The sequence below is a fragment of the Athene noctua genome, chromosome Z (genome assembly GCF_965140245.1).
Source record: "Athene noctua chromosome Z, bAthNoc1.hap1.1, whole genome shotgun sequence".
Taxonomy (NCBI): domain Eukaryota; kingdom Metazoa; phylum Chordata; class Aves; order Strigiformes; family Strigidae; genus Athene; species Athene noctua.
In genome coordinates this window covers 477,711-503,124 of record NC_134077.1, presented here as the reverse complement: position 1 = coordinate 503,124, position 25,414 = coordinate 477,711, and the positions used below count along the sequence as shown (strand labels likewise).

The 25,414-nt window shown below is 44.8% G+C and overlaps 1 protein-coding gene across 6 annotated transcripts in view; it reads left to right on the top strand.

The window, feature by feature from the left end:
* NEDD4L (NEDD4 like E3 ubiquitin protein ligase) overlaps positions 1-25,414 on the top strand; it is a 163,559-nt gene that overhangs the window by 97,247 nt on the left and 40,898 nt on the right. For all 6 annotated transcript variants that reach the window (XM_074931312.1, XM_074931313.1, XM_074931314.1 and 3 more), the window contains 3 exons: positions 22,209-22,259; positions 24,577-24,638; positions 24,742-24,844. In XM_074931312.1, the coding sequence (XP_074787413.1) occupies positions 22,209-22,259; positions 24,577-24,638; positions 24,742-24,844 (216 nt within the window). The remainder of the gene's footprint in view (positions 1-22,208; positions 22,260-24,576; positions 24,639-24,741; positions 24,845-25,414) is intronic.

The window sequence follows — 25,414 nt, the reverse complement described above, 5'->3', positions numbered from 1 at the left end:
CCATAAAGACTTTGCAGTAAGTATTACTGACTGTTCTACATAAACTAGTAACTATACTTTTCTTAAAGAATTAATTAAATAAAAAATCACATCATTCTAAGTTGAATTTTCATAAGCTTCTAAATTCCATCAGAAACAGGTTACATTGGAGGAAGAAATCGTTGACCAAAGGGAGTAGTTAAAATGGGTATGGCTCTGGCTGCCTGCGTAAGGCACGAGCTCGAGGGTGGGAGTTAGACTGTTTGGAGGGGTGTGTTTTGTATCAGCTTGGGAACTCTCCATAAGACCACTTCTGAGGAGTAGTCTGGTAATAGCATAGTTCATCAACAATCCAAAGTATAAAGCCCGGCACGTCCTTCTTCCCCTGTGCCGGCTGTATCCGCTGACGCGGGGCTGCTGGGCCAGGCCTCGCCGGGAGCGTGCGCGTGCCTCTCCCACAGCTGGCAGTGCCAAAGGCCCCGAAGCCAACACACTCTCGGCTCTTCTTTGTTACCGATACGTGCGTTATTTCTAACCTGTAAAATTTATCAACTCTCAAAGTTCTTTGCCTTAGCAAGAAAAAAAAGTGGTTGAACATGTATTGGCCGAAATGATCATTCAGGTAATGACATTAAGATGACCAGTTACACTGTCCACTAATGAGTATTTTGGTGGCCTCAACACGAGGTAGTTTTCTGTTTCTCTTCGGCCAGCCATGTTTCCCCTCAGTGTCCTAATAAATAACAGGTATAGGGCATTCTTGTGTCAGATAAACTTGGCATTTAGAATGCTTACAATGCCTTTTGGGTTTTTTCCTTAACATGAGGAGAAAATCATTAAAGCAAAAACCTGATGTCAGATATTGCCAAGTCTAATGCCTTCCTGAGCAAAAGTGCTGCTCGGATCAGAGGCTTGAAAGAACATGCTTAGTACCTTTGGAAAATTTCATCCGAGCAGATGTCAGCGTGCTTTCTCGGATTCTGTTACTGCTGTCTCATTTCTCTGCCTCCTGATACTTCCACAACTCCTTTTTTCTTTGTCATGGTTCTCTTGTTGAACCTCAGTCTCCAGTTCTTCCATCAGCCACATGCCTTCAGTACTGGGTTACGGTCCAAGATAAGCACGTCGATGGGTCCTAATGTAATAGAGCTGAATACCTGGGGAAGGTGCTTCTTGTGACCTCTGCTCCCCCCCATCCCCAGCAGTTTATGGGACACTCGCACATCGTTCAGGAGGAACAGAATTTTCAGAGTACTGCTGGAGCTCTAGCATGTAATTACTAAACACAAGCTTGACCCTACATTCTTACTGAGGCTGGCTGCAATTGCCATTTCCTAGCATGTTGCTGATAAAGATGCACCTTCAGCTTCTCCAAAGAGAGACTTCAGCTTTGAGGTGAGGGAGCTGTAATTCTGGTAGCTGGACATAACTGACAGGCTCTCAGTGGGAACTGTAGCTTGTATAAATGTTAGTTGTTGTTCGTCTGCCCATACAGCCAAGTATTTTATTAAGAGTTCACAAGGGGTCAGATAAACATTTAGTGGCTTTCAAAAACTGTCTCTGGTCATTTGAGTACCTTGTGTTATGTGGTCAAGTTACAGTGAATTTCAAAGCACTGTGGGGATTACTGGTCTTTCAGCCTGCCTGGAACTGTTTACAGTGGCTTGTGCCCAAGGGTGTAGCATGGGCAAGGGGAGTATGAAATAGCAGAAATCAGTGCGGCTGCTGAATGGAAAATTGGGGACTTTTATTTCGCCTTGAGTCATGTTTTGTTATATTTTGCTGCTGCTTTGCAATTCATATGGCAGTGTACATACTGAGGAAGAGGAATCCAGGAATAGTACTCAGTAATAAAGGAATATTGCATCAGTGTAATGATGTGTGTGATGGATGACTAAAGAGATGATTGTTCTTCAAGAACTTTTCTGCACTGTTCAAACAGTTCTTTGCTGCAGAGTTCTTTGCCTGAAAATTACTCTAATTTAGATCGAGAAAGCCAGTAAATTTGACTAGAAATTGTGGAAGAAGAGCTGCAGGGAGAAGAATTGGTAGTTAGAAAATTTACAAAGTACATTTGTTTGCTTGCTTCATGCATGTGCATGCAGAATATATATACGTTATGCCTTATGGAAGTGGTGCACCACTAATCCCTCTATTTTCTGAGTGCTCTATTAAAATAGCAGTTCCGTTTTTGACCGATTTAAGAGTAAGAAATTATGACTTCTGGATTTTTTTCCGTTTTGTCCATGTTCAATTCCCATAGAAGCCACAGTCCTCACATTTTTTCAAAGGCAGCTGCATTCCAACAGGCTCTAAACCTACTAATGATTTCCTCGTCAAATCTTACTGTATGGGCAAGACAACATGGGAAAAGCTTGCTGTCATACTCCTCAGCTGCCGCCTTCAAGAAGCAGCAGGAGGCAAAAGTTAACATTTTAAGAGAAGGTGATGTCTGTTTTCAACTTTTTCTGCTATCCTGTTGCTAATCTTCTGGCGTGGTTTCAAGAGTTGCATACATTCTGCATCTTGAGCTCTTGCATCTCTTGGAGCTCAGTTGCGGTTGTCCAGGATATGCAGTGAGCACTGGAATAGCTTTAGAGGGAACAGAAATCCCCCTAGCACGCTAGAGCATTTATACTCTTAGAGTACTTGGCTTTTCTGAGGGCTGTTTTAATTGCTTTTGCCAAGAAAGCCCATACATAGACAAATTGGTCATGACAGATGTATAGTGAAATCCAGGAGTCTGAATAAAAGGCTGAACTGCTGTTGGTGAAGAAAAGAAACAGAAAAAGTAGGACATTTCTTTGAACAAAAGAAAAAGGGTAGGGTGAGTAGACTGGTGAAGAGGAGAAAAGAAGAAATGCTAATGGAGGCAATAAAAGGTCTGTGTCATTTGAATGTGTCCGCAACACAAGGCAATATTAATGAGCAATTTGCCAGCTAATTATACTCTTTTTTCACCTACTTAATATTGTACACCACAGCAGAGTTTCCCAAGCCTACTGCCCCTGCTTACCAGTATTAGCAAAAATAGTTCCCAGCTACAGTTGTGCTTCAGAAATCCATTGCTGTAGTTCTGTGAGTTACTGGTAAGGTAAGCTATGTGAGCAGCACTTCAGAGGGAATAATTCTGAGAGGAAGTAAAATACGTGTTTGCTAACACACAAGGAGTGAGTTTAAGTAAAATAGAGGCTTCTGTGGGGAAGATAGCAGAATTCAGGTGTTGGGAGCGCAAGGCAGCTGAGAAATGCAATTATTGGAGGCTTTGGTCCATCACCCTTAGAGGTCTGGGTAGATCTAAAAATCTGTTAATCTGACTGAACTGCACCTCTTCGCTGACAGAGGGAGCTGAAGGCAGCTGCCCTTCTGTGTTGGAGGTCCAAGTCAGCCAGAACAAAACTCGACCTAGGGTCTCAGTCTTTTTAGATCTTTGCCACTCTGCAAGAAAAAGTGTGTTTCTCTGCCCCTTAATTGGCCTGCGCTGGATCCCACAATGATGGGATCTGATACATTCCATTTCCCTGTATTTCACAAGTTTTCGTGCAGTGTTGCAACTGTTCAGTCATTTTCTTCACATGGTCACAGAAAAGGTTGTTGGTGTTTTGTGTGTCCCACCCTGCATTGATTTATCGTCATTTTTCTATGCTATAAACATGGAATTTCAAGGTCATGTCCCAGGTACGTTACTAGTTGTATGAGACCAGTGGCTGTGGGTAGGTTGTATGTCAGTTCACACATGCCCTGTGCTGTAGTATACTTCTGTGTGTCCCGCACAGGGTCTGCCCTCTCCCAGGCAAGAAGCAATGCTAAATATGACTCTGAGAAAACGAAGAATTTTTGGGCCTCTGTGAATGCTCTAAGTAGTAAAGTGCAGCTGTCTGTACTTTGAAGAGCCAGCCACCAGCTTCTCTTCATGGAGCAATCCTCCTGTTGTAAACTTGGCTTCATTTTACTCTGACTTTACCAAGGTAGCCTCTCCTCTAAAATGTTTCAACTTTGAATATCATTGTTCTCTAAATTCTGTACCTTTCTATACACAAAAATACAGAATTTGTATAAGGTTTACTGTTAGATATGAAGGATGGTGATTCCTTAGTGAATCCTTCTGTGCAGTCTCAGACATTCAAATATGAAAACTGCTTTTGCCTCCATTTCCCCTACCAGTGGCAATACAGATTTAGCTTTATAAAGACAACAGGCCTACAGCTTTGAGGGCAGAAAGTAATGGGGCACTCAGTAAAAATTTTTAGAGCATTAAGAGTATTAATGGAAAGAATAATGGGAAATTGCCAAGATACCTTCCTCAGTGTTTGATGCTTCATGTCTTGAAACTCATCAAGAATGAAACTGTTCATTCAGTGAACTGTGGTTGGAGAGGCCTGGAAGTCCGAGCAGTATGTTCTCGGAAATCTAGTAATTCCTCAGCTGCTAAGAGATGTGCACGTGTTTGTGTTCTGTACCCTGTGCTGGAGCACTGCATGTGCTCTCTGTACTTCTGCTTCATAAAACAAACGTTTCTTTGCTGGTTTGAGAAGTTGCATTTTCCAAACCTGACATCAGGAGAGAACGTTGCTTTCTTCCGTTGCTTCCCGCCTCTGTAACTCAGGTGAGGAAGGCGTGAGGACTCAGTGCAGAGGGGAGGGATCCCCTATCCCCTCCCTCGATGTGCTGGCGGTGCTCCCGGGAGGCTGGTGGCCGTGAGGGCGTGTTGGTGGCCCGTGGCCAGCCTGGTGTCCGCCAGCACCCCAGGCCCTTCTCCGCAGGGCAGCTTTCCAGCCTTTCCTGGGGAATAGCGGGGCGCTTCTCCCCACGTCAGGACTTGGCGTTTCCCCTTGGGCTTCACGAGACTCCTCTGTGCCTGTTCTCCCGGCTGCCCAGGGCCCTCAGAAGGGCAGTGCATCCGCCTGGCCCGTCAGCCACTCCGTCTAGTTCTGCATCGACTGCAAACCTGCTGGGGGCACGCTCTCTCCCTCATCTGGGTCGCGGATTAAGATGTTAAGCACCAGAGAACCCGGTAATGGTGCCTGGGGTGTGCCACTAGCGCCTGGCCTCCAGCTGGTGGGTGGCTCTGAAATTCTGACTGTTTGCAGTGCTTTCATGTCCCAGGGAACCTGCAAAGATAGGACTTGCACAGAGTGGGTTATAGCATCATGTCCTAGTGCTGCTGAAATATATCGATACCCTGAGTTAAAATAACAGTCATCAGTTAGGTGTATATGCAAGATTATACTTTGTGTAACTTGAAGTTACTTCATGTAACCCTTCAAGAAAAAAGGGTTTCAGCAAGAGTTCTTTGGAAAACTGCTCTTAGTACTGCCTGTTTCATAAATGTGACAAAACCAGTGTGTAACAGACAGGTTAAGATTGGCTGATGCTGTCACACTGTTTTGCAAATTAACTGGCAAAACATGATACCTTCATGTGCAGGCCGGTGGTTGTGAACAGATGAACTGTTCTGGACAAGTTAGAGATGTCCCTAGCTCTGTGCTGCTCCCCTTAGCAGATAACTATTATGGGAATGTTCTTTAGCATCCTGTGCTGAAATTATTGACAGAGATGGGAGAGGTCAGGTTTTTCTGTTCCATCATAGAGCAGACCACTCTGCAAAATTGCCTCACCAGCTTACAGCTCTTACTGTTCCTTCTCTGCTAGTGGCTTCTTCTAATGCTGAATGATGGAGAGACATTTGTCCCATCTTTTTTCAACCATGGAAACCTAGGTTAAAAAAAAAAAATTACAGCTAAATGTCACTAATGGGTTAAGCATATTCCATAATACAGCTGTGGTTGTCCAGCTGAACTCTTGTTGGTGAAAACTTCAGGTTTTGCCATGAGAAACTTAGAGGCATTTCCTTCAGGAAGAGAGACCGGTATAAACCAAACAAAAGCTGGTAGGAGTGACTGCAAATCAGTACATAGCTAGGCTGTAGGAACTTACTGGTAAGGGTTCCATTTTTTGCCCTATTTTTGTCTTCCATTTTGCAATTACAGATGAGTTTCTATCATCAAGACTATAAAATTCTCAGCATTATCATCGAACCCCAGGCTGGTTTGGGTTGGCAGGGACCTCAAAGCCCCTCCAGTGCCACCCCCTGCCCCGGGCAGGGCCACCTTCCACCAGCCCAGGTTGCCCAAAGCCCCGTCCAGCCTGGCCTTGAACCCTGCCAGGGAGGGGGCAGCCACAGCTTCTCTGGGCAGCCTGTGCCAGGGCCTCACCCCCTCACAGGGAACAATTTCTGCCTTAGGTCTCATCTAAATCTCCCCTCTCTCAGTTTAAAACCGTTCTCTCTCGTCCTATCCCTGATCAAGAGTCCCTTCGCCGTTCCTGTAGCCCCTTTCAGCACTTCTGGCTGCTGAAGGTCTCCCCAGAGCCTTCCCTTCTCCAGCTGAACTTGGGGCTTGCCTGGTTAACACCCTGGGAATCTGTAGTCCACTTCATTGTCGTCGTCTCACTGTTCTTCAGAGAAGATTACTTCTGTTCTGAGATTTTTGGTCAGTAATTCCTTATTTCTTATGGAGCAAAGGACAGAAACTGTCCTAACACATTTACTTTGTTCTAGATTTTGTACCTGTTCTTTCACTTAGGCACACTGATTCTGTTCCTATTTACCAAATCCTCTCACAACTCAGGCCTGTTTTAAGGATCTCTCAGGCATCAACTCCCCCCCCCCGCCTCCTGCCAAAGCTACTCCTTTACTTATTCCCCATTTGGTCTGTTCAAAATCTGAAGAAAAATGGATTCTCATCTTTTCAGAGGCTGTTCATAATGCAGTAATCCTAATAATAGCAGGTATTCACTCTTGCCGTACGTCACAGATACAGCCTTTTATAACTGTTACCCTGTTAGAGGGAGGAAATAGGAGTGGTGGAAACAGACTGCTGTGTGTCATACATTTAATTATAATAGGGATCTAAATGGAAGCCATTTTGTCGTAATGAACGGAATAAATCTTTGTCTTTCCCTGGCACTGACCAGAGTTTTTTTGGATGTTACTCATGTTTCAGGAATGCATCAGATCTTGGCATAGGTGCCCGGTGTTTTTTAGTATGTTTAAATAAGCAGTGGCAACGCAAGAGAAATATTTTGGAATCTAAATAATTTATGCTTATGTACTGCGGCTCGCTTAATCCGTTTAAGTAAGGGCCCAGTTGTCGTGGTTGTCCGTGGTTGCTAAGAAAAGGCCTTTTTTCACTCGGCTGTGACAATTTCAGAGCACTACTGCCTTGTCTCTGAAACTGCAACTCAAAGGTTACATCTTTTATTTCTCGTTTGATTCATGAAGGGCCTCTGTCTGCACGTTACACGTTTTTATCTTGTCAGAGATCAGCAGTCTTGAGCCAGCATGCAGGAGTGTACCGGTTGTGCAGCGGCTCCTCCCCGGCGGTCCCTCGGGGATGGAAATGGCACCGGCGGGTTTCCAGTCGTAAAGAGAAAGCCTTAACGTGATCGATCTGGCTGAGTGAGAATAAATTCTTTCTGATGTGCAGCAGTATTCTAGGGGATAAACCAGGTTTTAGTCAGTTAAACGTTTTGAGTCGTTGCTGCCCGTTTCACCCTTTCGCCTCCTCTCAGTGTGGCCCGTGAAGCCCAGCCGTGGCGGTTCGGGGGCTGCAGGAGGAGCAGAGCCCGGCGCGAGATGCTGATGAGCCTTTCCAGTGACCCCGTAGCCAGGGCGGATCAGGTGGTCAGATTTGTGAGGTCTGGAGGGGCGTTAGTGAGGGACCTGTGTGTGGAGAGGCCGACACGGGCAGGGTGTCCCTGGGGCGCTACTGAAGCAGCTGCCGGTGGAGGCAGCGCGGGGCAGGAGACAAACGCGCCCCAGCACGCTGCCCTCCCGAGAGCAAACCCCTTGGAAAGGGCTGCTAGGACCGCTGCTCTCTGCTGGCGCTGCGCTTAAGGACTCTAAGTTTAGTTTTATGGGTATTTATCTATTTTTTCAGTATTTGGAATACAATTTAAAATGTCACCTCTTACATAAAAGTTCTAATTAATTCCAGTAGTAATAAACTATAATTAGTTCTAATGATTTCTAATCTGATCATTTTACTGTTAACTATTCCTCCTCTTGCTTTTGTTTCCTACTTTGTCATGCCTTAAGTACAGAAATAAAGCACGAATTCTGTATGCAAAAAGCTCAGCCTGACTTTTGTAATAATGCAATTATAATAAAAGATTGGTACAGGAACAGTTTTACAAGGACGAAAGGGTTTCATTTGGTCTAAAATACAGAATCAGTGGCAGGTTTTTATTTTCAGCTATTTTTATCATGACTGTGGAAGGAAGGAGAGACTGCAAGTACAGTTAAAGTTAGCTAATTAGACTGGCATGTGAGACTGCCTCCTTAGTTGTAGCCAGAGTTTGAGGTTCCATCGTACAAATCTCGGTGACTGTGTTTGAAATACACTGGGATAGTAATGGTCTCGGGTATTGCCACAGAAATAATCTTTGAATTAATGTATTGTTAAGTGAGATTATTCCATTAAACTTTGGCAAATTCTGGGGAGAATGACTTTTTGTTTTCTTACATATTGCTCTGAAGTGATAACCGTGTTTAAATTTCAGCTCAGATTTTAGCCTTAATTGGCTAAAGGTTAGAACCTTTTTGATTAAGAACAAATTAGTAAAAATCTTTGTGGCCAGGTTGCATAGATTAACTGCAAAAGTACAGTAAGTTGCCATTATTATCAAATGAAAAATGGAATGTTAGTTACTCTTGGGAACTAGGAAGTACTGCTGAAAACATTTTACTTAAAGGAGAGGAGATTGCACTGGGAACTGACAGAATTGCTTTAAGTTGATGTAAATGAAAAGAGGTTTGTTGCAGCTCAGTTAGAAGGAAAAATTATTGAAACTTGCCAACTAAGAATTTAATTTTGGTATTCCTTTCATCAAAGGATAAGTGAATATAATAAAATGATCTATGTAGCTTTATTCATGCGAATGAGATCAGGGAGCCAAGATGCCTTAGGTATACAAAGACATCTGCCATGGCTAATTAACATGTTACGGTTATAGTCAAAAGCTGTTAAAGATGCATGTGCTGTCTTTCAATTATGTTTTGCTGCTAGTTTTCAAAAAATAATATAAACACAAATCCTCTTGTTTTTTGGGTCCCTTTCATTTTTAAAGCCTTCCATAAGAGCAGAGTTGAGTGTTTTCCCATTCAGGTACCTTATCAGAAATCTTAACAGCTCGAGTGGTTGAGAGACAAATTAAGCAAACTGGACATCTAATTGTTTCTGTGGGGAGAAGGGAGAGTACGAGTCTCAGTTTGTCATTTCCTCTGTTGTTTTCTTTAAACACGTTCCTCTGTTGAGGAGGACAAAATGATTGATTTTGATTGTGTTACCTGTAAAAATATTTTTAATGCAACAATGGCTTCCTCTGTTAGAATAATTGCTCTTATAAAATGAATGCTGGCTTTGTTCATGAAGTAACAAAAGCAGGAATTTGCCACGTTGTTACATCACTGCCGTGTGTTTCGGTGCTTTCTAATTACAGAGCTCTCTATCTCTATCAAGGGAAAACGTGTGATTTCACGTAGTTTTATGTCAAGGCAGCGGGTATTTTACCAGCCCAAGAGCAGATACTGCGTTTTGGTATGTGCTGCTCTATTGTATTTATGTCGTGCAAATTTGCTGCTGTGTAAGTGAGACAGTCTTTAAAACTCTTGGAACGGTTTCCCTGGCACTTGGCAGTGATGGTACATCATATCTCAAGTGCAGGGCTTAAGTAATACATAAGGAAAATTTGCTTGATTCGTGCTTAATTTTACACTTTGTATTGTAACGGTTTGGCTGCTGAATGTTGTGGTAAGCGCCTCTCTATACACCCTGGTGTTTTTCTTTCCCAGGTTGGCTTATTGTGCCGGGTTCTCCCAGCTCAAACTGTGTCATTAGCTTTCGGCTTTTAGAAAAGATCAGCTTAAAGCTGGGTCCCCAAAGCCTCCTGTGCTTCGGCACCTTGAGGGGATGATTTGCACTGACGTGCTGATCGTTCTTTGTGAGGAAGGCTGCCAGGGTTAAAATGGTCTCTAGCGATAAGAGCCCCTGGGCCGTGTTTGGTTGGGTGACAGGGCGCATTGCGCTGCCTGACTGACTTCTCCCTCGGCGCCAGGAGCTCCTGCCGTTAGGCTGAAGGAAAGATGAGGAGCTAAACAACAGAAAATAAAGATGTGACCCTTAGGCACCCACAGGACACAAGATCCGAGTGTACAGTCTCGAACCTCCTGTATTTGTTATTATCCAGCTGTGCTTGAAGCTGGGAGTCTCGCGTTCCCACGCCCCCAGCACGGCCGGGTTGGAGTCCGTGAGTCCAGGGCACAGGAGTGCACACCCAGTTCTGCAGCCCCCCCGTAGGCTGGCATAGTGCTGCTGCCAGAGGGGCACCTTGGGGCAGTTGAGTATCACCCACCCTTTCTCCACCCTTGGCCCTGAAGGTGCGTCCATCCCCTCCCTGCCCGCACAGTACCTGCGTTCTGATCCAGAGCCACCAAAGCGCCTGTGCGTCCTTCGCACCCCCGTTTCTGTCACATTAGGTGTTGCCCACTAGTATTTCAGGGATTTGAAAAGTTTGGAAATAACACAGCTTTAATTTATTTAGAATAAATTTAAATATAAGGTGGGCTCTGAACCTCATCGGACTGTTTCTGCCGTCAGCCCTGGATAGCCCAGGCCCTAATAACGTAGGCACGTAGTTGTGTGCTGAACCGTGGTGCAGGGCACCTGCAGCCTGAGAAGAGTGTGGGCTTTTGAGTCTTTTACTTCAATCAGAAGCTGCAGGCATTAAAAAACACGGCAAAATTTACTGTAGAGATAGTGTCACCTAGCTCTGAAATCAAGCAATATCTGGGTTGGAATGTGGCATCTGTTTAAACAGTGCACAGAAATAGTACACAACAGTTTTTAGGTCAGGAAGCTGGGAACATCATGATCAACTGAAAATGCCAAGGGAATCGTAGGTGGGTGGAGTGTTATTACCCAGTCTGGTATTTGGCCAGGGAACCAAAACACCTCTGAAAACCTCTGTGGGATTGTTGATAACCACGGCTGATAGGACTCGTCTCCACATCACAGGGGGGTGTCAACATACAGCAATACAGATCCTGTTGTATCTTTTAAATTTTTTCCTTTTTGCACCTTCCCTGTCCCTCTGTCCCGTACCTCAGTTTCACCTACAGCCGTTGATGAGACATCACGCTGTGGTTTGCAGGTGTCACTGGTTCCAGGCCAGGATGGCCAACAGCACGTTTTCACGCAGTGGGAATGTTCACTGGGAACACATCTGATCCCAGACTGTGATCCCAGCCCTGCCCTGGGAACCATCACAGACATGTTCCCAGCACAGGTCTGTCCTACCCCTCCGGCCCTGGCTCCTGCCTCTCTGCTGCACCATCCATCCTCAGTTATGCCAGTGAAATCATTAGTAGAGTCACTTAGCGAACCAGCTCAGGAATTAATGCTTTGTTTTTAAAGCAGCTTAATTTCTTGATCTAGTTCATGCAAGATACTGCAGTGCCAGGGAGGAAACAAGCAGCAAGCATGCAATCAGGAATGACTTGATCTGGTTGTGTCACTAAGTGCTAGTTGTAATGACTGTAGATGGGAATTACATTGCGTGGATTGGAACTCTCATGTCAGTCAATCCTTTATCTAAATTATTTTCTTCTGTTTACTTAGTAAATGACTGGATGCAGCTGTTGATAGTCTATTTATAATATCTGGTGAGTACCGAGTCACGCTGTTTCACGGTCGTGTGTCTGCACTGATACCATAACAACGTGTAGGTGTTTGAGGTGCTGCACCTCAGGCGGTGGCTTGGAAACAGCTCGCAGGATCCTCCTGGCTGTTGGTGTTGAGAGTCATGGTGCTGACATGAATTCGTTGACGTGGAAATGAAGTCTTAAGATGTGCAAAAGTGAGTTGTGCATTTGGCATAATTAAATACATATTAAGTTTTGCTGCATAGTCAAAATGGGATTTTTTACTGCTGTTCGGACAATGGAATATTTCCAGGCGCTTCCAGAAGTTCGTGCTGTGTTCCTTGTGATCAGTTTTAACCTGTTACAGTGTTCTGGTTTTAAAACCAGGAAGATTTTCAAAAGTACAAGACCCAGGGCTAGCGAGACAGTTCTCGGTGATGGAAGTGCATCTTGGTGATCCGTAGGTGCAACTGGGCGTCCACCAGTTGGATCTAGTACTCCACTGCAGCGTTAACTTCTGTGCTTCGGAGGATTGCGTGTGTTGGGACCGTGCTTTTCAAGTTCCTCTAAGATATCGCAGAGAATCATTTAGGTTGAAAAGGACCTTTGAGACCCTCGAGTCCAACCCTTAACCCAGCACTGCCAAGTCCACCACTAAACCACGTCCCTAAGCGTCTCGTAGATGCCTCCAGGGGTGGTTGTGTGATGGGTGACGTGTCAGCTCACCACCCAGCCGCTCCCAGACCCTCTCGGGAAATAGCGGTGGATAATCGTGGTGAAGATGTGAGATGGAAATAAAAACATAAACCCGAAAATTCGGCAGGAAAGTGTATTTAAAAACTACTAACAGGGAAATTCTCTGCTGGAGTTTGCTGACATCCTTGAGTTTGTCAGGTTGAAGTAGGTCTTGCGTGTGTGGAGCTGGAAGCCTCTGCATGAGCACGGGGCCTGGGGGAGAGCCGCAGTCGCGAGCATACCATCTTACCCGCACTCAAGGCATGCAAAAAGAGGATTTTTTTCTACTTCGTAGTCAAAAAATCACTGAATGGGCGAGGCTGGAAGGGAGCTCTGGTGATTGTCTAGGCCCCCCCTGCCCAAATCAAGCAGAGTGGGTTGCTCGGGGCCTCATCCTGCTGGGTTCTGTGTATCTCCAGTGATGGAAAATCCACAGGGTCTTTCAGCGGCCGTTCCGGTGTTTGACCAGTCTCACAGTAAAGAAGTTTCCTCCGTTTAAATGGAATTTCCAGTGTTTCAGTTTCTGCCTGTTGCTGCTTGTCCTGTCCCTGGGAGCCACCGAGTCTGGCTTAATCTTCCTTACTCCCCCCATCAGATATTTATACGTCTAGCTAAAAAGCTTAATGCCTGTTGTCAGTACTATGGCAACCAGTTGTTGCAGCTGCGAGATCTGCCCACTCCTGCAGATCCTTCACATAGTCCGTGAACCTTTTGGTGAAAGTCCTGACTGACCTGGTGGTTTGTACCTTTGTGATTTTTCTGAATTTCTAATTTCTATTTAGGCTGGAATAAAGCTAAGTGACCTTAAGCTGCCTGTAGTAGTTACTCATATGTGCTCAGTTATGACTCGGATTTTGTCTTACTTTACATGGTTACCATAATACCCTGTTTTATTTTCTAATGAATACTGTATTTAGGCATACTTAAAAGTTAAGATTAAATACAAATACATCTGAGGTAGTACTTGTCTTTTATTCCAGAACAGAAATAAGCAAGTACTCCTGCAAGAATGCGTCTTATAAGCAAATACGAGGGGAAGAGGCCTTTCACTGATAGGTGCTTCTCTAGAATCCCATACATACTGAGTAGTGTCCCAGTTTTACGTGGGATTTCCTTCTCCTAAAGCTGCCTTCTGCATGTGACCCTTTATTCAGACAAATTAGCATGTCTCTTATTCTTGGCAGCTTATTAGAACCCTTCTTGAAGCATTGTCTTTCCGAATTCGAGATTATTCTCTAATTTTGTTAAAAAATAGCTGTCAGTTACTAAGGGTCTATAACAGCTTAACTGCTAACAATAGCACTTTGCCTTCTGGCAGACAGCAAACCTACATGAAATGAAGATAATACAATGCTTTGTTCATAATTTTTAAGTGGGATTCCCATTTTGTGTCCGTACAGAGTAAAATTGAACTGCGTGTATACCATCCGAAGTTCCAAGTGAATTTTTATGGTTTGTACCTAGATGTTGAGGGATGCTTTCCTTTCAATACTTTTTACTAGACTAAGGGCTTTTAGGGCAGTGTAACTATCCCAGGCTTTTCTTACTGGCTTTGCAGCTTGGATATGTATCAAGTTGCAGACTAATTTTTACACGCATTTGGCTTGCGAGTGTCACCTTGTCATATAATCTCACACGCTGAACAGTTGTTTCATATTGTAAGTTGTTTGGCACAAGTTAGAATTTTAAAGTAGTTCTGTTGCTTTTTAAAGCTTTTTAAGTCACTGGCTACTGGTAACACTTCATAGTCACGAAGTGCTTTCTCGTGCCATTGCCGTTAGTGATAGGTCTCTTCTGATCTTGAGCTTTAGTGATACCACAGGTAAAATACAGACAAACTCTCCTAAATAGTAAAATTATACATACATTTACTCTGTCCTAAATCTACTTTAAACTAGTATCTTTTTTTCTTCCAGCAGTTACTACTTCTGCTGCTTGTCCTTACCCTCCTCGACTGCACATGCCTCCGTTTCTGTATTGCCCTTCTAAATTAAAAGGAAAATGAGGTGCCTGAACCTTGCCCCTCCTGCTGCTCCCAACAACAGTCCCTGATTCTGAGACTTGCTTCCTTTTGGGAGCGAAAAGTAATTACGAGTATGGAAGTGTAAAGTCCAGAGTAATGGTTCCTTAGCGCAGAGGCTGTGTGTGCCGTGCCTAAGAGGAAGCAATCTGCTGACCTTGAAGTTTCCTGAGGGTTTTTGGGAGGGAGTAGAAGCCATCAAGGAAGAAGTGAATCATTCTTTAATTGCTGGGTTTTCTAAGCTTCTGCTACTGTCTGTACTGGTGGTCTGAGATAGGCACGAGTGGTTGAGAGTAAAATACTTCCTTCTGTTTGCTCTCCCCGTGCCACTTCAGTCCTTCGTGCAACGGCGTGCCATACCTGTGTGCAATATTTTGGGGGTTGCAGTTGGATTTTTGTGAGGTTTGGGCTAGAATGGGTGGCTAATGTTTTCCTGCTTGGGGCTTCTGGGAACTTTGAGGGCCTGTGTTGAGTGGTTCTTGCGTGATGTTTTATTAAATTTGCCCCTGCCCATTTCAGCAGCTGCTTGACGTACTGAATTTTTGGTATTGTTTTTTGAGGTGAATGGTATTCCGTGATCGGTTTAACTTGCGGATAGAGCTGAAACATTTAACATTATATTTTAATGTAGAATTGATGCGTTTGAGTATTGAAGCAGGACTGTCTCCCTTTATTTTACTTATGTTGGACATTGCTTAAAACAAATGTATTGTGCTGGATGGCTTCCATGAGCCTCAACAGGTTAAGCATCCTTTTTCCCATTGCTATTTCCTGGATATCTGAGATTTTGTCTACACTTGGGACTTGGTGATAGCGACTAGGTTTCCTTGCGACGTCTGTGCTGATGTGGTGGGTAGCTCAGGAAGATTCAGTGTACAGAATGCCTAACACACCTGATGTGTTTGAGCACACGGAAGAGAAATGAAAGGATTCTTGCATTAGTACTGCTTTTCTACAGGATTAATGTGTAAATAAACTAGATGGTTGGACAGTTTGGGGTTTCTTAAATAAAGGGGATGTATTTTTGTCTCTGCCAAAAAAAAAGAAGTGATTACCTTTCACTTTGAGATAGCTAGCAGTAAAATAGGACAGTATCTGAAGTAATGAGATTTTACATCCTTTGTAAAACTGAATAAATACCAGATTTAAAAGATGATGCTCATTTACTAATTCAAATAGTCATGAGCTTTTTTGTTACTTTCAAATATCATTATTCTGAAGTAGGCTTTTGTCCTCCTTTAATTCCAAATTAAAATGGATGGTGAGGAATACTTGCCAGTTTGTGAAGTGGCATGCAAAATAAAAATAAAACTTTATTGGTGTCTTTACCAAGCAGATTGGTTCATCCTTTTACCTATTTTGTTCTCTTCAGAAGTAGATGTACTGAACCGACCAAACAGAACCTTCCTGGCAAGGGGTCGTTTGGAACAGAGGATGGCATAACCCTTTAAAATCGCTCTGGAGTGTTGGAGGCTGAGTGGGGAGTTTTGGGATAGCTTTTGTTATGCTTTGCCTGAGGATTTGCAGCAAGACTGTTGGAAAGCACCCAAGCCATGGCTCTGCCCTCCCAGCCGTGGGCTCTCCGTGGCCTGGCGCGCAGAGGCCACGGGCAGGGTAAGCACCCAGCAAAGAACGGGGTGCGCGCGGGGCCTGGCCCCGCCGAAAGGCAGCGGGTGCTGGCGGTGCCTCCGTGCTCCCCCCCCCAGCTGGGGAAGGGGAGCAGGGCCGTGCCTCGAGGGTTCACACCCGTGCGGGCAGCAGGCAGCCCCTCCGCGGCCCGCAGGGATCCCACAGCCTGCAGCGGCGCAGCTCCGGGGGCACTGCCGCCGCGTGCTGTGAGGGGCTGTCTCTGACAACTCCAGCTGGTCACGAGGATTTTCTCAGAAACCTCCAACAGTAAAACTGGCGGTAGAGATTTTGCTGGCAGCTGCGGGCTCTCTCCAGTGAACTAACTTTTCCTTCTGCTTACTGCTTTAAAAAATTAAATAGCTGCTTGCCTTCATGTGTTACATAATGACCCATATAAAATAAAGGTTATAATGATACACATAAGCATCATTGCCTACGGCCAACAGCTCTGAAAAATAGTTCAGTAATTCTGATCAGTAAAATCTGTTTCAAATTGTAGGTTGATAAGCATCTGCACCCCGTGTCTTTGGTGTAAAGAGGGAATTCCTCTCTGTCTTGGGGTGGGGGGAAAGATCAGGCTTGAGCAGGAATTACCAGTGCAGTATGCAACTAAACAGGCGAGTTTGTGGATCAGATAGAGCTTTTTATTTTGGTGAGAAAGAGGTTCCTGAAACAGATGTTGTAATGAGAACCGTGAAAAATGAGGGACTGGAAATTCAATACATGATGGAGCAGGAAAAAGGTTTATGTGGCTTGTGAGGTGCCTTTTCTGGAAGCGGGAAACCCCACCGTGAGAATGTCTGAGTGTTAGAAATGTGGAGGCCTGCGAGACAAAACCATTTTCACTGAACAAAAATGTCCTGAAATGCTAAACATGAACATGCTAACCCCACCCCCAAAAAATTTTTCTTATAAACGAATGTGTATAGGCAAGTGTTGCACAAAGATTCAGTTTTGCAAGAACCTTGGTACTGGTAAAGACGGCCATGTTCATGCTGGGGGTAGCTGAGGAGGTAATTTTTTTAAACGGTCACTGCAGCTCCCTGGCAGAGCCAGACTAGAGCTGAAGATTTTCCAGTTCTGCTCTAAACTACAGATAAGCAGATTTTGTTGGTTCGGCTGCTCTTAAGGCTGAGTTTACTCCTGAAAACTTGGTCTGGGTACAGGTGAAGACTTTTAACATCGGTGTGGAATTTGTGCGGTTCTTAGGCCGGTTTTCCATTGTGGCTGTAGCCACAGCCGGGCTGCAGAGCATCTGGAAATACCAGGTAAAATCAGATAGTCAGTGTAGGTGCAGCAGTTCTCACGATTTCTAGATATGTCAAAATCAGATAAATCTGTGGTATACTTAGAGAATATATCCGACGTCAGGCTTGGCACTTGCATGCAAGTCACCTGTGTGTGTCGCTGAGAAACACCCCGAGGGAACTTGGTCGATCGGTCTCTGTCCCCTCCATCCACAGCAGCCTGTGGTGGGTTTCCTCCCCCGTCTCAGGCGTGGAGACGGGAGCCCCTTCCCCACGTACATGCTGAAACTGCATCCCTGCCTGGTCACAGTTCTGTTTGTAACCAACCTGGAAATATTCCATGTCCGTGAGCTGTGGGGTTTTGGAACTAAAAGCTGTAAGAACAGATCTAGGAATAGGTATATCTTCTCTTCTGAGCAGCTGATATTTGAGTAACTGTGTTGAAGCAGGAGGTGGAGGGTACTTGGTGTTTGCCAATACTGAGGGAGATCAACATTAATTCTCTAAAAGCAGTGCGTGCTACCAGGTTTTTCCAGTAGTTGTTAGGAAGATTAATAGTCAGAATTTTGTAGTGAAAAACATATTAGCTATTTTTTACTTTAATTTGTAAAAAAAGCAGGCTCCTTGGTGCAGGTACTCTTTTTGCGTTGTTCCACGGGCATATAGCACAGCAGTGTGTGTCCGTGCTTCGGGATCACGGGACTTCATGCTGTCTTTGTAGTAGAAACAGAATTCTTGTGATGTTATCATATAAAATATGAATTTTAATATTAAACTTAATGCTCTGCTATGAGAAATATGTAAACTTGGCTTCGGAGCAGCAGTATGCACTTCCTGGAATTCTGTGCATAGCAGGGTTATAAATAAGCAGCAGGTTATTTGGGAATCACTAGGGCTGATATCTGGTATCACAAACAGTATCTGGGAGAAATTGTTCTCCCTGACAGACAGTTGATTTTTGAAGAATGCAGTAGGCTTTATTTTGAAAATTCCTATCTTATTAATGAATACCAAGTATACATGGAGCAGTTACCTGCTCACAAAGCAAGCACATATTTGCTATTTAAGTAATTTATACCTCTGTTGCCAAAATTTCATTCCTTTGACTGTTGAATATGTTTCCAATCTATATGAAAATGCTAGGCATGTTTAGGCAAGACACTAAACTGGTAAGTGTAGGATTGTCAATATATGGATTAAATCTGTATTCAAAATAAATTAATTTTGAAGGGGTTTATCTTTTATTGATGTATGTGTCTATAACATTGGAAACATTATATATTTATATTCAGTTAAATAGGCTTTTAAAAATCTTTAGAAAAGTATTCCCTTTGTTGTTCAAGCTCTTAATAAGCTACAAGAATCAGTGTTTTCTGCTTCATTACTATTTTTTTATTAACTTACTGTTATCTGACACATAACATCATGCTTATAGGGAAATTTGTGATGGAATGGCTGCCAGAACAGAACCACCATGAATGTTAGATTTCCCGTGTTAATAAAAGCTGGGTGTTTGGGCAGGTGGTGGCTTCTCTTTGGAGGTCTCTGTGTGACCCCCTGCCCACAGGCACTCTGCGGGACGCGGTGGGACAGGGTGGCCGTGGGCCGGGGGACCCTCGGCCGTGGGCTGGGGGACAGGGCCGGTGCCCGCCATGGCGGTTCTGCTGGGGCTCCGCAGCCTGCGCCCCGCCGGGCCCTGCTCCCGCTCCCACAGCGCGCCAGCACAGGCTCCAGTGGCTTGACACCCTCGGCGCCTTTCTCCCCGTGACACAGGCTGTTGGCACGCCCCGGGGTCGCTGTCCGGTGCCTCCCTGTTCCCCCGCTCCTCTCCTGCCCCCGCCACAGCTGGGCAGCTGGGCCCGGGCTCCTCGGGCAGAGCCTTGTGCTGGGCCTCCCCACGCAGGGCGCTCTGGCTCCGCCGGCCCAGCCCGCGCAGCCTCTTCCGCCTCGCCGTGTCCGTGGGGGCTCTTGGGTCGGTCTGCTCGGGACAGCTGTCCGTACGGCCACGCCACCGCGGTACCCTGCCTTTCAGAGCAGCCTGTCTGGTTTTGATTTATGAAAAAATGTTTGTATTTTACGCGGCTTGTTTCAGAGTTGGCACGTTTCAGGCCAAAATTGTTGGAGATGAAAGGTTTCAATTGCAGAGGGTTTGTGAAAGACACAATAAGCACTGGTGGGAATTCAGAGTGTAGAAACAGCAGCAGGACATCCCTGCTATCCCTCTCTCGTGGAGGACCCTGTGATGGCCTCAGGAGAGCTTTCACAGCCCTGAGCGTAGGCATTGGGGTAACTCTGAGGGACACGGAGCAGGAGATGGCTCCTTGGGGTGAAGGGTCAGAGGACTGACCCCCAGAGCCCCCTGATGCACCCGTCACTTCCATGGGGTGCGGAAGCTCCCGATTCCTCTGGAGATGTGGTTGCACCACGGGAGGCTCGGGACTGTTTGCCCACAGCCTCTCCCTTCCACAAGAAATCACCTGGGGCTCCTCAGTGGTTTTGTGCAGTCTCTGGGTCGTTGGGGTTTTTGCCATGCTTCCAGTGGCTTTCCCTCACAGGAGGGAAGGAATCTTAACCCGAGTCACTAGAAGAGTGAATGGCTGTTACAAAGGAGCCAGTGGCGATTGCGGTGGGTGAGTCGATGAGATTAGCTGTGGGGCTGGCCCTCAGCACCCACGTCCCGGCAGCCTCCTGGGCTCTGGAGATGCCCGGCCTAGGCCCGCTGCGAGGCGGCACCGTGCGCCCCGGTCGGGTGCAGAGCGGCGGGTCGGTGAGATCTGCCCGAGGGAGCCCTTGGTTAGGAGACACGGGAACATCCACCCGGTGTCTGCACGGCTGCTTCCGAGTGGTGTTGGTCCAGTCCCCGCTGCTCCTGTTCGCAGCACTCGGGAGCGCCTGGGCCTGGCATCACAGGCCACCGCGCTGCGGCTTGTGACCCTACGCTCGCTTGGGCGGTATTTTGGTGGGGGTGTGTGACTTGGTTTGTTTTCAGCGTGTGAGCACTCTGTCATGTTCCGGGGCACTTCATAACACCAGAAGTACTCAGGCGTGTGGCGTTTTGAGGCAGCGTGCTGCTAAAAGACAGCAAGGAATCTCTCCATGCAGTCCTGACCGCACTGTCTGTGCTTTTGATTGATTTTACTTTTGGGTTGCTCTCCGTTATTTACCAGCAGGGAAGATCAACTGATCCACGTGTATGCAATTCAGACAGGGAGATGGCCTGCAGTCTTGGTCTGCACAGGGATGTGTCAAAGTTGGATGGATAGTAACAGCTTCTTTTTAAAGAAAAATCACCCCTGAGATTTAGATTAATTGGCAATTTAAGGTACCACGGCAGCTCTGCTCTTCAGGTGATGCTGTTAATCGTAAAAACGGTTAAATGCTGAAGTAGTTTTGAGGTGTCTCTTAAGTAGTAAAGATAACACCTGAGCAGTGCTTTAAAGTTATAATTTATTTAAAACAATTACAATCCGTTCGGTACACAAATACTTACAGCTAGAAATGTTGAATCTAGTGTAATTGAATATACAGATTGAACAGACATTATTATTTAATAAGAAAATTGATGAGAACTATTTCTTTCTAGCTTTTATTGAGCTGTAAAGTGAGTGGTAACAGCACCCATTTTCCCTCTCCAAGTTTATCCTTAGTTTGTCCGCCCCTGCTAACACTTCATGTTCCTTTTCTTCTGTCCTTGTAAGTGGATTGCTAGCAATGCACTGAGATACCTTGTGAGAATTTTTATGCTCCTTAGAGGGGTAGGTGTGAGCAGGTGATTAGGACACTGCCTGCAGTCCAGTTGGAGCATCTTCAAGAATCACTGAGTCTTGCAAAGATCAGATCGGTCTTTGAACTTCCAGTGCTTGAAGGGCTCTCTTTATCCTGTCATCTTCGTGGTTGTAAAATGGGCGTGGAGTATAGTTGGTGGAGTTAGGAGTAATGGTTCAAATACCCAGTAGTAAAGGTATGGTTAGATGGAGACCAGGGCCCTCTGCAGCTTTGGAGTGGTTACCTCTGGGGAGATGGTGCCTTTGGCTTGTTCACTCGGAGAGGTGGTGGTGACTGGACAGATAGCGAAGAACATGCAGAAAAGTAGTTGTTTATCACTTCTATATGGACTTAACTGTGCATGAGAGAGTTTGTGTTGGCGCTGTGTGGCCCAGGAGTTGTGTAGCCCCATCTGCGTGCGTGACTTGGAGCGGCGTACGGCTGGTCAGGGCTTGAGTGGGAGCTACAGGGTCGCTCAGGAGGCTGGTTAGAAGGGTGTGTCACTTCCCCACCGAGTTAGCCTTCCGAATTAACACAACAGTGTTCTTGAAAAAACCAAAAAAGTTCTAGTACTTTGGTTTGTGTTTGTTAAAGTGATAAATCTTTAATTTGGGGGAAAATGTTGACAATTTGTGCAGTTCTATCTTCACAGTTTGGGTGTCGGGGTCCTCTCTCTTCACTGTCACATGTGCACATGAGGTTTTCCTTAACAGAAAGAAAAAAAAAAAAGTAGTCACCAAGGTTTGACACGTTCATGTATGTCATTGAAATGTTCAGTAATTTCACTCTGCTTTTTAATGCACGTGGAGACTAATTCATGGAAGGAGTAGGGTATTGCTTTGGTTTTTAACTACACATAGGTTGTCAGAGGAGACTGGGTTTTGTCAGTACTTAACATCGACACTGTGGACTAAGAAGCCATTTTGGACTCACAGGAAATCCTCTGCTGAAATAGATAAATTATAGCAACAGATAATGTGCAACAGTTAAGGGGTAGAAACCAGTAATTGCTAAAATAATGGTACTCAACTGTCTATATTTTTGCTTCATTGTGACTGGATTGCTGTTTATAATTTTTTGCTTTTCTGATGTAAAATTACTCCTTTTTCTGCCTTTTTTTCCTCTTTGACAGACTCGAGACGACTTCCTGGGTCAAGTGGATGTGCCACTTAGTCACCTCCCGGTAAGCAGTGCTGCTGTCTCAGCGTGCTCTTTTTTGTCATCCCCAGATGTGAAAGACCCTGATGTTACATAGAATTTATTTCCATAAGTAGTCAGTTAAATTTTCTTAAAGCCAGCATTCCCAGCACAGCATTAGAGGCTTAAAGACAAACGTTATGGACAGCAAAGCCCCACCGTGCCCGGGAACTGGGAGAAACGGTTCCCTTCGCAGGGACAGGGAGGACGGTTGTTCTCTGGTATCTGTCAAATTTCTCAACATCCAGGATTCACTTCTCATCCTGATTCTTTCTGAGAATCCTTTTTAGAGTCAAACCATGAATGACACGTGGCCAGTAGACGGGTTGTTTCTCACCTTACCATTGGTAGTTATTGCCCTGTTAATCTGGATTTTTCCTTTTCATGATTTTCCCTTATGGCTGAAACAGTTGTATTCTCCCATGGCAAACTCCATTTCTTCTTGAATTTTTGTTAAAACATTAAAAAAACCACCATATTTTGGGGGTCCTATTTATCTATCTGATTTTCTGTCTAAATATTGTGCTGTTAAGGTTATGGGATAGCAGTTCTGTCTGCGACAGTGGATAGTGCATTTTGATACTACTTCAGGCCTTGTAAAGCCAAGAGCTGTAGCCTGAAACCAGAGAAATTGCTGAACCGGCATGTCAGGATATTAAGAAGTTACAAAAATTCAGTTCTTCGGAAAATGTTATAAAATTACCCATCTCCATAGCATATTTCATTAGAATTATTGGTTTTATTACTGAGTGAAAGTAACTTATTTGAAGGACTCCTAAGTCATAATGGAGACATTAACCAGTGCCATAGCACACACAATAACATTCGTTAGATGTTGACATTAGAATTATTGCTAATAATAATTACACAAGCTGTGATACTGTCAGAGCATACATTATAGTTTTTAATATGCATACCTGTACCTTTTAATGTCTATACACATGTAAATAGATTTTCTCTGTAGCAGGCACGTAGGTTCCTATGTGATAGGAAAGTATGTATTTTGGCTATTTTCCCAGTTTTAAACAGCTTTAATATGCAAAGAAATATGAATCAGCTTGGAAAAGCTGATATTTGGAGGGTTTTCTTCTGTTTTTAAAAAGTTAGAGTTTAAATACTTGGGTTAACACCTGCTTTTAGAGTCACTTATTTACAGGTGTTTTCTGAAACATCAAACATCACCGTACAGGTACCTCCGTTTGCTTTATACAGACAGGCAAAGCCTTAGGATTGACTTTTAAATTCTTATTTATTGCCCTCGAAATGCAACTGACAACAGCTTTTTGCAAGTGCAGGAGTTAGACTATTCTGTGTTTGGAAAGGTTTGGTTAAGGCATTGGACTCAAGAAGCATTGCTATGTGTGGGGCTGGTGCTGGGAAGGGATTTCAGAGTTACAGATATACCACCATTTTTTTAGTGGATGGCAGATGGGTGAAACGTTCTAAGAAGCATCCACTAACTTTGTGCTCATTTTGAGAAAGTTTGGTGTTAATCTAAGGTGCTAAATCTCTGGTTTTACTGGAGTGTGGATGATAATGTACTTCCTCGTTCAGTGTAAGACAATTCGTGCTTCCAATTTTGTCAGCCCAAATTGTACAATCGATTACAGTAGCCCAGACAATCAGCAGGTGAAGTATGTGCACGGATTTCTGAGTCTCTTACTTCCCGTGTCATTTCTAAATTCCCAGTTTTGTGCCTATAGTATCTGTATCCTCACAGACATGAAGGATGTAACTTACTTGATGAGAAAGCTGGAATTCTCATGTAGTAGAAAGTTGTCAAGATTTAAGGCTTTATGAAACTTGGAGTTAAATGGAAATCAGAAGATGTCATCTGTCAGCCTGATAATATTACTTATGTACAGCACAAAAGATTTCAGTGTCTTCATTCTTTTTGCAAGTCTCATCAGCTTTGAAGTAAAAGCCAGCTGAGGAGTTTTATTTCATTGCTTTCTAATGTGCAGAAAAATTACTGCTTTGGAATAGATGCAAGCTTTTCTGACACTGCAGTTGGAAGAAGTTGGAAGGGGTTTGTTTATTGGTCTGTTCCACCTTTTTCTGGCTGGTGACTGCTGTGTACCTGGCAGAGACGTGGGCCAGCCCATCCCTGGTATTTGCAGTGGCATCTAGTGGCTGGTTCTGCAGCATGTGTGGGCACACGCGGGTGGAACTCTGCCTGCTGCCACTCCGGGAGTCAAACGTCTTCTCTAGCACGTGTACTGCACCTCCGATGTCACTGTTCTTTGTGTGTCCTGTGCTTGCGGGCAAGCCCTTTAATCTGCCCTTTTCTTAAATGCTTCTAGACTGAAGACCCAACCATGGAAAGGCCGTACACATTTAAGGATTTCCTTCTCAGACCAAGAAGGTGAGGGGCGGACATTTGTATTTTAAAACATTTCTTACTTCAAGGTGTGTTACCTGTAACTATTTAAAGGTTGTTGAATGAAATGCACCTCCTTGTCTTCTAGCCACAAATCTCGTGTAAAGGGCTTCTTGAGACTGAAGATGGCTTATATGCCTAAAAATGGTGGCCAAGAGGAGGAAAACAGTGATCAGAGGGATGAATCTGAGGTAAGGCTGAATGCTTGTGGAAGCATTCAAATGAGAGATTCGACTATAATTGTAGAGAAAGTTGTACCTTGAAAGATAAGCCCCTGGCAGCAGTGTTAGTAGCAGCTTAGTCTCCTTCCCCTCTCCAGCTATTTTTTTTTAAACTGTAACTTTGTGTTTTCGCAACCATTTCGAGTATTTCAGCTGCCACAATGAAGTCTAAAGTCTGACTCAGTTTGTGAGCAAGTAGCAGTCATGCCAAGTAAAAGAACTCAGAAAGTCTCTGCCAGTAATTCGGAGGCCATTTCAAGATAGGTGTTACAACATTTTCCCTCATTTCCTTGGCAGCGTTGACTTTGCAGAGAATAAAGCTCATGCAGGCGCGGCCGGTTCAGAGACTTCCCAGCACTGTCACCAGCCGTCGCGCCCGTTAAGAACCGGGGGCAGGTAGGGCTGTCGGTGAACATCAGCCCGCGCTGGCCTTGCCCCAGTCACCCGTGGCGTGGGAGCAGGGCCCTCGGCCCCGGCCCTACGTCCCCGAGTTCAGGAGGTGGCGGCTGGTTCTCTCCGGCTCCTTGCCTGGGAATCTGC